This window comes from Patagioenas fasciata, chromosome 23, assembly GCF_037038585.1.
Source record: "Patagioenas fasciata isolate bPatFas1 chromosome 23, bPatFas1.hap1, whole genome shotgun sequence".
NCBI classification, from domain to species: Eukaryota; Metazoa; Chordata; class Aves; order Columbiformes; family Columbidae; genus Patagioenas; species Patagioenas fasciata.
In genome coordinates this window covers 4,330,350-4,344,577 of record NC_092542.1, presented here as the reverse complement: position 1 = coordinate 4,344,577, position 14,228 = coordinate 4,330,350, and the positions used below count along the sequence as shown (strand labels likewise).

Below are 14,228 nucleotides of genomic sequence, written 5' to 3'. Positions count from 1 at the left end.
TTTCTGGTGTACAGACATGGACAAACTTACCTGTGTGGAAAATGGACATAATAGGAAGTAAAGAATTTTCACAACAACAGATTCTAACAACACGTCCTTATGTGAAGAACATATTATTCCAGTTCTACCCCTGTTCACAAAGTTCATTTACAGTACACGCTGACACACCATGTTATGTAACGAAAAATATTTCAATTTTTTTTGGTCCAAGACAACATATGTTTGTTCAGTATCAAGCACAGCATCGACCATGATCCAAACCACTTCCTATTGCTGGCTGCTGTGTCAGATCTTACCTCTCTCTGGCACTAAAGACAGTTATTTTCACTGGCAACGCAGAGATAATTGAATTTTCTCAGTCATTATCAGAAGAGCAAAAGAATGTTCACCATGCAGAGACTTTGCAGTTAAACTAAATACGTAGCAATCGAGGAATTCCTTAGTTTGTTGCTATGTAGCATAGAACAAAAAATAACTCGAGCATTAGCATAATAATTGATATTCACATCACCTTAACCACTTTCCAAAAATAAAAATTAACAGCAGGGTGACCATGAGCCAGCGCTGGGCCCTTGTGGCCAGGAAGCCAATGGTACCTGGGGTGGGTTAGAAGGGGGTGGTCAGTAGGTCAGAGAGGTTCTCCTGCCCCTCTGCTCTGCCCTGGGGAGACCACACCTGGAATGTTGTGTCCAGTTGTGGCCCCTCAGTTCCTCTTTAGTTCTATGATTAACTACTGCATCCAATCTGCAAAATATACGTATATCAATAATGAAGCCTTGAATGGTTTCATTGGCTCCTGCAGGGTTTCTGGCATCCCTGAACTGTATATATAGTGTTTCAAAAAAATCTACCCTTCAAATGCAGTTTTTACAAAACAAACAAGGCATAAAGCAATTTAAAGATGGTCAATAATTCTATTTTACCTGTTTCCTGACTACTTCTACTTCTTGTTTTAGCAAACTTCAGTATAATTCTTACCTTTGCAGCAGAGTTTGATACTCCATGTGTGACGTTTCTTATCAGACCACCGACATTGCCGTATTTTATAAGCCCAGTAACGCCTTCTGAAAAATCGTTCAGTAGACCCATAGGGTTGCCAAGGAAATCCACCGAACCCAGAATCCTTGCTGCCTGGCTGAGCAGTTCCTGTAAAATAACATGGAAAATGAAATATCACTTACATTAACACTACCAAGGTTGATTAAAACAAAAAGAGTCCCACTTGCAACAAAAGCATATTAAAAAAATATCATTTTACTGAAGAAATGAAGACGCAAATACCAGTAAGATCAACAAGTGTCATCTCAAAATGCAGCGTACTCTTAGAAGCATGTGATGCTGTTTCTCCATACGCCAAAGCACAAACATGTAAATAGTCAAGAAGAATTTCCCCTGCTCTCAGTAGAGAGCTCATCAAAAGTAGTTCAGCCTTTGCCACCAGAAAAGTGTACACTCACCTCTTGAAAGTGCTTCAGAATGTCATTGATGATAAACTCCTGAGTTTCATAGGGATGGACCCTGGTGAAAGGATCCAGATTAATCACAGCATCTTCAAATCGGATTAGAGGAAATCCCAGTGTGCTTTTCAATGCCTAATTAAATAAAATATATTGCTACTTTAATTTTTGTCTCTACTCCTCATTCACAGCACCCAAACGAAACTTTCAATAGGTATCAAACCAAAATGAACAGAAGCTGCTACAAGAGTTTATCACTGCCAGGCAGACGCTTTCATATAGAGGGCAATCGCTTCAGAAACCTTTCACTTGTAAGAGCAATGATGGATTATTAGAACTGCATTTCTTCAATATCTAGATAAGTTATCAAACACTCTTCCTGATGCAGTCTGTCTCCTACACTTGATAGGAATATTTCAAAACAAAATGTGTGTAAGATTTCAGGCTCAGCACTTTGCTGTAACTCTTTAATGTTTAAGTCTTTTAAATCCTAAGTGAATTTCCTTGATAGGCAGCGCAGACAAAACTGGGTGTTTTCCACACTGCTGAAGTTCTATGAACAGATTAAGTGTCAGGATGAGCTGGAATAACACACAGAATTTCCTGCAAGCCCGAAGCTCATTTCTTAACAATATGTGTGGTGGACTGAAATTATTTAAACCAACTTTTTCAGTTATTTTCAAGGAAGAAAACTAAGGCGGTCATTAGACCATGGGCCATCTGTTACCTGCACAATCTACACATTAAAAACACATTAAAGCTGTACAAGCTATACATCTATATATACACACACATAAATAAAATAATTGGGGGAAAAAAAACAAACAAGAAACACAATATTTTAAGAAAGAAAGAGATCCTTTCTGCTTCAGGTCTTGATAATGGAATCTGCACAGTCACTGAGATCAGAAAATCTGAAGGCAGCAAGAAGCCTGATACTTGTGTTCTATCGACATTAATCACAAAGGCATGCTTGGGAGTAATATGAGTTTTTCTGCCATCTGCAGGCAATTAGGGTAAATTACAGGTCTGATTTAATTTTGCAAGTAAGAAAGGACCTATTTATTTTTTCAGTAAATGGATGACTTACTAGAGTAGCCCTCATTATTCACTTGGGTAGGAAGTAATTTCCTGTTTAACTATCAGATATTATATAAGGCAACTTTGTTAATACTAGTACCTAATAAAAATAATCTGTCTACACCAAATTACCAGACAGCAATGGCCAAGCCAGAAACATTAGGGGTAGTTAGAAAAACTTCTACAAAGGCTCTACTGTGATTATTCTCTCCCTCCTACCCTGAACTCTCCTGTGCTACAAAACTGAATGGAACTCTTTCTGTGAAGTTAATGTACAGAATACAGTCAGTGACTGTATTAGGGGAACAAAATGTATACGTCAAGTTTTCTCTTGGGAGCAATTCTGGTGGCTGCCAAGACATATCCATATGCAATCATACACCAAAGGCGGTAAGAAAGCCAAACAGAACAGCACGTTGCTCCCTTCTTAAAGGCAACCACCACTGTTTTCTCTCTTTAAATTTGAGATAAGCTGGTGATGAGCGTTTTTGTGTTGAAGCTAAAGCACAAACACATTCAAGACATTGCTGATATTGCTGAATGGTAAGAAACGTTACAGCTACCTACTGAATTGTCCTCCTTCGCACAAGGGTTGGGAGAAAGCAATACAGGACTGATGATATCCTGGGTCACTTTAGTAGGACACTCATTCCACAAAACTAAAACTCCTCTAAAAGCTTCTACATCTTAATGTCCATAACAATATGGACATAATAATGTCCATAAACAAAAGCCTGCTCAGCATCTCAATTTTGTTATACGAACCCACAAGCTGAATAAGTAGCAGCTCGGCTCTACCACAATGGGGAGGGTTTTTTATGGCTTGTTTGGTTGATTTTGTAAATGGAATCTTAAAGCAGTAAGTGAAAAGCTTCTGTTCCCTTTTCCTCCAACAGGATCTCTTTACTCTGTGAATGCGTTGGTGTACCTTGAGATCCAGGGGCAGTTTGTTGGAAGTGAAGACGCTCAGCTTTATTTGAGGCACGCTAATTTTCAGGTTTTCAAAGTAGTATCGCTTTTGTCCTCCTCCTTGTTCCACAACCTTTTCATGAAGGTTTTCATCATACTTTTCGATTTCTGTAACCAGAGAAAACATACAAATCAGAATAGACTATATGTAAATAAAGATGGAGTTATGAATGCATACTCTGTAAAGAGTTAATAGTTTTCTGCACAAATAAAAGTATGTGTGACTGCTCGTGTACCCAGCAATATGACTCATGCCTTGTGACATGGAATTGACCCTTGAGGCTCAGGAATTTTATTTTCAGATCTGCCTGTACCTCCAAAAGCTGCATGTATTCGTACCTAGATAAAAAAGTCATCAAAGTGCATAGTTTATGTTATTTGAGCTTTTCATCTCGCTTCTCATTTATCTTTGCCAGCACACAGGAGGAGACACAAACATAACTATGCAATGGTTTCCTACTGTGCAGTCACAGTCTTAACAATATGAACGGAAGAAAACTCATATTACAATTAAAGTCAAGGGTATGGATGGCACAACCAAAAGGTCAGACAGCCAAAACTTTCCTCCACTTAAGCAAGAGGACCTGCCCAAGGAACAAATGAACAGAGATCCCATTTCTAGCCTTGGGTTTAAACAAACAAACGTTACTAAACAAAGTGGTTTGCTAAATGAATAACACAATTTCTATTTTTTAGGTTAATCCAGATACAGGAACTTTGGATGAAAGCTAAACTCCTTCCCACCGAGGCTCAGCTCAGCTCAGCCCAGCCACCGTGCACTGGCCACCAGCACGTCCCTGCCCCAGCGCCGAACAGGCACAGGGACACCAACAGTTTATGGGCACCACGGAGACATTAACTTTCCAGGTTTTGCTCCTCACTGAAAGTTTTCAAACAGCCAAGAGTTTGCTAAGTGTTTTGTGTATTTTATATGGAAAGATCACAATATCCCTGTGCACTGTAAAACTGGTCTTTGTAATTTGATACTGTACCTGATTCAGATCGATCATAGCCAAAGAAACTCAATAGCTTCAGAAGCAGTTTTTCCTCAATTTGAACTGTGAACTTCCGAGCAGTGATCATCAGATGCTACGAAGATAAACAAGACTAGTTTATAGTATTAACACTAGAAATATAATCCATGTAAGACACTAAATAAGACAATGTGTTCTACTTAACCGAGTATTTTCGCTGCAATAGATTCATATTAATAGTAAGATTCCCACCTTCAAAATGTCTTTGGTACTTTTATTCACATAAAGTTACCTACAACCTGTAATGATTATTTCAATTTTTTTGATGGTATTGTGCTTCACCACCTAATACTAACATTTCAGAATCTGACGCGTAGCTGTTTTCCAACACCGAAATCAGCTGTTTTTCAAAACACCATCAAAATACATGGGTGAAGATTCCAAGTGAGATAATGGCTCTTGGTAACAGTTTTGCCCTCACAAGGGACACCACGGTTGGTGGAAAAACTTCCAAACAGCATTTCCAAACAGCTGCAGTACAGAGAACAGGGTTTATGTTGCAAGGTAACATCTGCGAACTGGCTGAAGGGAAGAAGCCAGAGAGTCGTGGTCAATGGGGCAGAGTCCGGTTGAGGCCTGGATCCAGTGCAGTGCCTCAGGGGTCAGTGCTGGGGCCGGTATTATTCAATATATTCATCAATGATTTGGATGAGGGAATAGAGTGGCTGTCACAAGTTTGCTGGTGACACCAAGCTGGGAGGAGTGGCTGACACTGGAAGCTGTGCTGCCATCAGAGACCTGGACAGGCTGGAGAGTTGGGCGGGGAAAATTTAATGAAATATAACAAGGGCAAGTGTAGAGTCTTGAATCTGGGTAGGAACAGCCCCAGGTTCCAGTCTAAGTTGGGGAATGAGCTATTAGAGAGCAGTGTAGGGGAAAGGGACCTGGGGGTTCCGGGGACAGCAGGGTGACCATGAGCCAGCACTGGGCCCTTGTGGCCAGGAAGGCCAATGGTACCTGGGGTGGGTTAGAAGGGGGTGGTCAGTAGGTCAGAGAGGTTCTCCTGCCCCTCTGCTCTGCCCTGGGGAGACCACACCTGGAATATTGTGTCCAGTTGTGGCCCCTCAGTTCCAGAAGGACAGGGAACTGCTGGAGAGAGTCCAGTGCAGGGCAACAAAGATTCTGAAGGGAGTGGAGCATCTCCTGTGTGAGGAAAGGCTGAGGGAGCTGGGGCTCTGGAGATGGAGGAGACTGAGGGGTGACCTCATTAACGGTTACAGATATCTAAAGGGTGAGTGTCAGGAGGATGGAGACAGGCTCTTCTCGGTGACAACCAGTGATAGGACAAGGGGTAATAGGTTCAAACTGGAACACCAAAGGTTCCACTTAAATTTGAGAAGAAACTTCTTCATGGTGAGGGTGACACACACTGGACCAGGCTGCCCAGGGAGGTTGTGGAGTCTTCTACTCTGGAGACATTCAAAACCTGCCTGGACGCCTTCCTGTGGAACCTCATCTTATCAGAGAGAAATAATAACCTTGTACACAACTCATGAAAAGCACAGCACAGATATTCTGGTTCCTTGTGCTACAATGGTACCTGTTCTGAGGGGAGAAGAATTGGTTTGAAAAGTTTGGTCCCAGACATGAACAAACAGGGGTCTGCCCTAATCTGTTGTACTTTAAAACGTATTTACTATCCTGTTCATCACTGTACTGTAGCTTTAAACACTATGAACATGAGAAGGTGGACACAGTGTCCTCTAGGCCTCAGTATTAATTCAACAAAGTGTATTTCACTAATTATTTAATTCAGATTACTAGTAAAAACGGAAAGGTCATTCAAACAGACTAATACCTGCATGGCACAGTCAAAACATTGTGGTTTACCTTGTATATATCCGTCAGTGCATTTTTACTGGGAAATTTCATAGCATTCACTTGCACAGCAGGACCAGTCTCCACAGGTTCATTTTCACTTATCTTAGGTGTCAGAAAGAGCATAAAAGGCCGCGTGGTGCCAATGAGCTGGTTGTCCACCTACAAAAGAACATATTCAGAAATGTCCTCCATTAAAAAAAACCTGTTACAGCTACTCAAAATCAAAACCTATAACAAAATTGCAATGTTCTCCCTCTTTTAAAAACACAGCCAAAACTATTAAACAGCAGCAGAATTAAGCTACTCCTGCATTGAAGCTTGACTGATGCATGAATATATCCATCTATCTCATGTAAGCTGCATCAGCACCCAAAATTCCCCTTTTCCAAGAAAATCTTACTTACTTGGAACAGAATTCTAATAATTTAGAGTTTTTTAGTAGAATAAAACAGTTTTTACAGTCTTCAGTTCAACTTGCGAATTGTGAATTTCACAGACTGAACTGAAAACAAAGGTGACGGCAAAACTCTTCTAAGTCAAAACCAAAATCTAGTTGGAAAATAACATGACAGGTTTATAGCTGACTCATTTGCCCATGATTCTATGATTTGTATTACGGGTCTACCAGCACTGGCTGCTTTTTTGTCATGAAATGACAAAGCCAAGATCCAGGAAGGGAAAAAAAAAATCTTAATCTGACCTGTTTAGAAAATAGATTCTAATTTGCTCAATTAACAGCATGAAGTACAATATATCATTTGTCTCAACTATTACTAAGTAAGGAAAATGATGCTAATCAAAACTTCTATGATATTCAGGAATTGAAATCTCCGTAACAGCTCCAAACATTTTTCAAACATTAAAGCAACAAAAACTACAGAAGATCCATGAACAACTAAACTTGTTTCAAAGTGGCAAATACCTGTATGTCCTGCACACTGAGCTCTAGCACCTGACTTGTCGAGAGTTGTGTGTAGTGGACATTAATTCCTGTGAGGCTTACAAAGACCAGCTCCTCAGGAACTTTGTTGACCAAGGACAATCCTATTCCACCTTCCAGTTTCACAAGCACCTGAGAAAAGAATATTTGAAGAGGGGAAAAAAACCAAATCAAAACGCTAACAAAACAACACTGAAAAAAACTGTGATAATGAGCACGTACCTCTAGAAATAAGTTACTTCTTAGACCCATCTCCAGAGAGGTTGAACAGCTCATTAGCAATCAGTCTCCCAATAAAGAGCTCACACAGAAAACAACCCTGCCGAAATCCAGGGTTGCAATTCTGCTCGCTATCCTGCTCCTGCCACAGGAGATCCTGAACTCCATCATCTCATGGCCGCTGCAGCCAAGGCAGCCCTCAACCTTTACCGCTTCAACCAGACCCTCCTTGGTAGTGAGGATGAGGTCCAGCAGTGCACCTCTTCTAGTCGGCTCCTCCACCCTTTGCATCAGAAGTTATCATCAAGGCACTGGAGGAACCTCCTAGACTGTGGCTGCCGGCCGAGTAGTCCTTCCAACAAAGAGCAGGGAAGTTCAAATCCCCCACCACAACCAGGGCCTGTGATTGGGAGGCTGCTCTCCGCTGTCTGTAGAGGGCTCATCAACTTCCTCACCCTGATCTGGTGGCCTATAATAGATGCCCACAATAGCATCACCCTTGCCAGCCTGCCCCTTAGCTTTCACCCATAGACTCTCAACTTGCTCCTCATCCGTGCCTGGACAACACTCAATACATTGGAATTGCTCTCTCACATAAAGAGAGTCATACCCAACTTCTAACAATGAGGAGTTTTAGCAGGAAAATCTACAAGTTCATAACAAGAGATCAATCATGGGGAACCGTACTGATCTCCTCTAAAATCTAGAAAAGAAAATGGTAAATAAGAGACAGACAGTAGTTGTAATATCTTACTTCTAATTCCTGCTCTGTATCTGGATTTTTTAACTTGCGTAGATCTTGTTCCGTAACTGGAAGTTCTTCTGCTTCACTGGATGAACGATCATTTCTACGTTGGTTAAAATCCGTTATCTGATAAACAAATAAGTTACTACGATGATTGCTTTCCTATTTATAAATAACAGCTATATTGCCCTACCTCAAAAAAATTATCTTAAAAAAAACCCTGTTTTAAGTATTTCTGGTTTATGATATTCCCCTCCCCCTTCGTATCATTATAAAGTTAACTTTTTGTAAGAATTTAGAGATGCAATACAGATTAAGGTTTTTCAAGTACAAGCAAATAATGAAACTAGATTCTAGTTAATGAAGGACTTTCACCTGTAGAACTCTAGTTGGCCCATCTGGGATGACTCTAATAGCCAGTACTCCTGATCCAGGCCTCAACTTTTGGTTTATGAACTGCTGTTCAGGTGGAACTGGCCCCAAAAGTTCAAGTGAAGTATCAGGACCAAGAACAACTTCTGCTCCATCATGAAGACCTAGTATTCCTCCCTTTGCCTGGAGAAAGAACAAAGAGTAAGGAAAAAAGTGATGGGTAAAGGCTTCAGATAACTACTTACATACATTAATTTAAAAGTGTATTTTACTCTCCTTACTCTTCAGAACTACAAGAGAAGCAGTCCAGTAGCATTTTACTTGATAAGACATATTATTATTTGAAATTGATAAGAACATTCAAACATGAGTTCAAACCACAAAACTGTTTGTGCAAGTCTGGTTTCCTCTGTATTCTGAACTTTGGCCCCAAAGTTTTTAGTTCACTTCAATACTAAACCCAAATGACTCTGTCACCTGTATCAGCAACACTCAAAAAGTTCAACTTTTCATCAGTACTGACCTGAACAACAAGTCCATGGATACCACAGGTCAACTTTCCATCCCGAAAGCTCCATGTCTGGGTGGTGCTGCGCCGTCGATCGGGCTTTCTCAGCATCAGGGGCTCGTACCTGCAATGACAGCGTGCCAGCCGGTGCTCAGAGGATTGCAGCGTGCCCGTTTTACTCTGGAGATGTGTTATTGGCAAACACTTCTCTAATTTTGTTCAAGCTCATTTTCCTAATCTCACTTTTGAAGTGCTCTTTTAACAACCTGCTGCTGAAAATACATTAGCCACGCTTTTAAATATATTTCCAAGTCACAGAAGTGATGACGTCTGCTCACGAAGCCAGATAAAATCTAGCTCTTCCACATGCCTTCAGTGAAATTTCTTTCCTTATTCAGAGAATATGATGTCAAGTGTGCTTTCAAAGACAAGGTAAGACTGCATCAGTTTCCTAAGAAAACGTATTTGCAATACCTGTTATCTGTGACAGCCGCCAGACCTGCAATATCTAAAATCATACACGAGTCCACAGACTGAGGAGATGGTTTCTGGGGGTTATGAGGAACTGAAGAACCTTCATGGCAAAGCATTCCTGTGCCCATCATTCTCCAAAGCTGGGATCGTTTTCCTGGCTCCTGTTGCACAAAAATTCAACATTTAAATGAATGTAGCAGTACAGAGCAAGTATTTCTGTTCTGTTTAGTTCAGTTAGATGCAGAGCTGTATTTACAAGCTGGTTTTAATCTCAGCAATAATGTTGGTTTAGAGGCATCTAAAGCATTCCTTGCTACTTTTACTCCCTTTTCTGTCACCCTTACCCCCATAAATGTCTTATGCAGAAGCACCATCATAATTCATGCAATTTGAATTGCAATAACCTGTTGCTTTCAACGGAGTCTGCCTCCACCCTTTAAAAGTTACCACAAAAATGTTCTTTCTTTCCTTCTCCCAGCATTTGATTTCACTCCAGCACATAGCAACAGCATCTTAACAAAATCAAATGTGTCTTGGTACCTTCTTTTTCAGTACAACTCGTTGAGTCTTTGGAGAAACATCAAGGACAAGCTCTGCATATGCAGCATCCTTATTTGAAGCAACTGGTCTTACATTTGGCTCCTGTAAACTAGAACACCAAGAAAACAGCATCATGTTTATTCAGAGTAGCTGCTGCTTCTGTAGACTGAATTAGATCTGTAACAAAATCCAGTCAAGGCAGTTTACACCTCCAATGTAACCAGACAAAAGTTTATATTGGTGGTTTTTCGCTCTTGTTATTTTTGGAATTGCCAGTCTAAGCTGTCCATTTGAGTACATTCTTAAAAAAGGCTTTGATTTCTCACTGCAACTAGGAATGTCACAGGCAAAGCAGATGAATTCCAAATAAAAATTTCTACCTTATATTGAGAAAGGCAACAAAGCGTGTACCCATCTCCCATAGCTGTTTTCAATAGAATATAAACTAACATGAGTTTGAAATTCACAGGCATGTCATAAATACGTATGCCCTGTAGTCAAATGTTCTTCATCCACCAAATGAAATTAAGCCCCCAGATGAGACCCTCAACATGTCTGCTACTCCAAGATCGGACAGTGGGGTCGTAACAGACGCCATACGCTAAATCTTTCTCATTCGGCGATAAAATAAATAACGGTAAGCTGCACCTATAAAGCTAAGCTACCATGACCAAATGAGGTAAGATACACAGCTTACTGACTGTCAGACTAACTTCTGAATTTTGGTGTTTCTTGTGCTTAGCTACAAGGTTCGTTAAAGTTTAGCTGCATTTGAAAAACTTTCAAACGGTGACCATTAAGAGAATATTAACGTAATGCCTAACTAAAGAACACCATCCACATTCAAAACGTTTCCTATAGTATATAAAGGATTACCCTGAGAAAGTATGTGCAGCAGCAATATAAATGAAGTTTTCATAGTAAAGCTGCTTGCTATCTTGGAAGTCATTCATGCTACAGACGATTTCTGAGGAGCCGGCTCCTTTAACCGTCAGCGTGATAAAAGGTGGTAGAATAGGTTCATCCCACGCGTAATCCAGAGAGGTCATGGGCTTCACCTCAGTGGACAGTCTGGGTTCGACAACGCCGTGCTGATTAAAAACAACCGGGACCTGTAACAGTTATGAAAGACAATTTGGTTTCACACAGATTTTTTGCTACTGTTTGTTCTTTTTTCAGGAGCTGCCCACTGAAACACATTCAGCTCACTATACATGTTGTTCCAGTCAGGTCTCAGTTGCAGAGAGTCCAAACAGATGAGAAAGGTCATATTTGCTTTTATCTGTCATCTGTGGTTCAAATGTCCCACAGTAGCATCTCAAACCCTCCTAATCAAAATTACAAGGCTCGTCCAGTTCTATTTAACAGTTCAGTACCAAAATGCAGAATGAGAACCAGTATCTATTAGGAACTATCTATCCTGCTCTGATCACAAGTATGGCAGTAAATTACTGTAAAATACGCAAAGCAAATTCTCTGACTTTTATAATCACTGACATGGAAGCCCAAAGACAAACAAAGTGGCAGCAGTAGCTGGAATTCCTTTTAGATCTTATTCAAGTGCTGAAAATAACACAGATTATAAACTACCACCCTAGCACAGTTTTCTCAGTAATAATGTTCTTCCTTGTAAGACTTCTAATGTACTCATGAACACCACATTAGCACTGTTATTTGAACAAGATTAAGTAGTTGAGTACTAATTTTTAGTAAAACCTCACAAAACTATAATTATTATATACAAATACCTCTCACTACACACACTTCTATTTTATTTCATTAAGCAAGCTAGTCAGCTCCCTTTTCTAACGAATGTAAAGAAGTCCTACTTTTCTTTTTTTATTAAAAATAAAAGAAAAAAGAAGTATTTCTTTTTCTCTCTTACCTTGGAAAAATTGTCTATGCGGAAAGGCGGCGGTAGCTGATCCGTGTCACTGAACGCAATGCGGTATGTGGCTCCTTGAAGAGTAATTTCTACTCTTAAGAAATAACATTTTCCCAAGGTGTCCCTGAACAAGAACAAACCAGAGATGTAGGCTTCTGATCTGCGCTACTCACAGTCAGAAGTGTAAAATAGCCGCTTCTATAAAAAAATGGAAGTATGCTACAGAAGATTTATATATCATAGCTACCTCATATTAATATGGAACGAGCTGTTTTTGTTGACCTCAAAGCCCCCAGACCAGACGCAGTTCGGAACATCCATTAGTCTCACGCATAGTAGTTGATCATAGTCGTTGCGTGGCCAGTGGAACACGACGCTGGAACCAGGAAGTGTGGAGATGTAGCCATCAGGATTGGATGTTCCCTAGGAACAGAAATTGGAAACACATATCCTATAGCTATGAAAAAAATACAGTATTAACCTATATAGCTCTCAAATATGAACACAACAATTTTTCTGTTAGGTGGATTCTGGTATAAGAAAAATGTGAAAGATGCTCATAAGTAGCCAACAATACTTTCAAGAATAATGTGTTCTTTTTGGTTAGAAGATGCTGTGACAAACTACTGGTCTTGTAAAAACAAGTAACAAAAAGCAAGCAGCTTACCCGACCTCTGGCAAACTCCCGCTGAACAAAGGCAAGCTTGTAGGATGATTTATTATCTAACAGGTAACGGGGCGCAAATGTTACCATGCACGTATCAATGTAACGGCCTCTGCCTTTTTTAACATCAATACCTAGTAATACAAAAAAGTTAAAAATAAAGCTATTATTTGGAAGCTAAAACAAATGACATCAGCCACTATAGCACTGAGGGTGAGAAAACCTGACTATTTCCAGTCATAAGTAAATCAATGCAAGTAATTGTTCCACTTTTAAACATATGAAAAATTCTTCAAACAGCACTGTGGAGAAACTTCCAAACTGTCCTTTACTTAAAAAGTAAACGTTTCCTAAGGAAGCAAGGAAGACAGAAGGTGCACTCCTCGGTGTCAGCCTACAGAGGCACCACAAAGCAAAAGCTACAGAAGGAGCACATGGTTGAACAGCTACAGTACATAGACACTCAAAGTAACCAAAGAGCAATGAGGTGGGATATCAAATGTACTTAGAAGTAACATACAGGCGGAATAAAGACAAAGAAAGAACAGTTTGTAAATGCAGTTACTAACACTCAACAATGAAATGTAGAAATAAATATAACTGGAAACTGGTTTTTAAGATAATGAATTTCAAAATAAAAGACAAAACAAAACTATTTTTTGTTTAACAATCTTCTCTGGACCTTCACAAACCTCTAACAATCTATGTTTTCCTACTGAAATTGTTCCGTTTCCGGTATCGCTGACATCACGTCTTGCCAAGTTGCACAGTATCTCTCACACGTTCGTACCAGCACATACCGATGTTATAAATGAGGCCTGGCCGGTTCCCATGCTGGATCACCTTCAGAGCTCTGACACCGCTCCCACCGTCCAGGGAGAATCCCTGGCACCAGCCTGGCATCCCTTCTGGATGGATTCCCCTTCCAACCCGCATGGTACAACTAAGGGTAAGAAGAAAACACAAAGATTTACTCATTTAAATGAAGGATCAGATATCAACATGATGACAGTGATCAAACACATACACAGATACAAAAAGAACACCTGTGTATCAAAGCATTAGAAGCTACAAGAAGTCTCCTCTGTAGCAAATCATTCTGTGTTCTTGCCATAAGCTCTTTTAACATATTGGTCAAGACTCAATGACCAACATGTAAAAGGTCTGGGTCATTTTTAGACTGATTAATCACGACAACATTTGTGTCTCTTTTCTTTGAAATAAAAATAAATTTGGGGTAAGTTTTTGTGCCCTTCTTGCGGTATTACTTACAGGTTGGGCTGTTCTTTATCAGCGTAACAGAACAGAAGTGGGCTGAGGCTTCGTGCAAGCTCATGTTCTTCAAACTGACCGGCAGCATCTGTTTTTGCATTATCTTGTCTGAAGATAAGTGGTAATCCTTTAAGTAAACACAAAAAATGAAGTGTTAAACTACACTTCACCTTTGCCCAAATTACAATGAGAATGGTAAAAACTAATTCAAAGTAAAGAACGTAAAATATTGTAATAATGTTGTAATA

General features: G+C 40.0%; 1 protein-coding gene across 5 annotated transcripts in view; it reads right to left on the bottom strand.

The window, feature by feature from the left end:
- Positions 1–14,228, bottom strand: part of VPS13D (vacuolar protein sorting 13 homolog D) — an 81,157-nt gene that overhangs the window by 29,133 nt on the left and 37,796 nt on the right. For all 5 annotated transcript variants that reach the window (XM_071798394.1, XM_065855360.2, XM_065855363.2 and 2 more), the window contains 17 exons: positions 13,981–14,107; positions 13,509–13,651; positions 12,712–12,842; positions 12,292–12,467; positions 12,045–12,168; positions 11,036–11,271; positions 10,160–10,268; positions 9,620–9,780; positions 9,161–9,269; positions 8,641–8,820; positions 8,275–8,391; positions 7,284–7,433; positions 6,371–6,520; positions 4,499–4,595; positions 3,466–3,614; positions 1,458–1,592; positions 979–1,146 (listed from right to left, as the gene is read on the bottom strand). In XM_071798394.1, the coding sequence (XP_071654495.1) occupies positions 979–1,146; positions 1,458–1,592; positions 3,466–3,614; positions 4,499–4,595; positions 6,371–6,520; positions 7,284–7,433; positions 8,275–8,391; positions 8,641–8,820; positions 9,161–9,269; positions 9,620–9,780; positions 10,160–10,268; positions 11,036–11,271; positions 12,045–12,168; positions 12,292–12,467; positions 12,712–12,842; positions 13,509–13,651; positions 13,981–14,107 (2,462 nt within the window). The remainder of the gene's footprint in view (positions 1–978; positions 1,147–1,457; positions 1,593–3,465; positions 3,615–4,498; positions 4,596–6,370; positions 6,521–7,283; positions 7,434–8,274; positions 8,392–8,640; positions 8,821–9,160; positions 9,270–9,619; positions 9,781–10,159; positions 10,269–11,035; positions 11,272–12,044; positions 12,169–12,291; positions 12,468–12,711; positions 12,843–13,508; positions 13,652–13,980; positions 14,108–14,228) is intronic.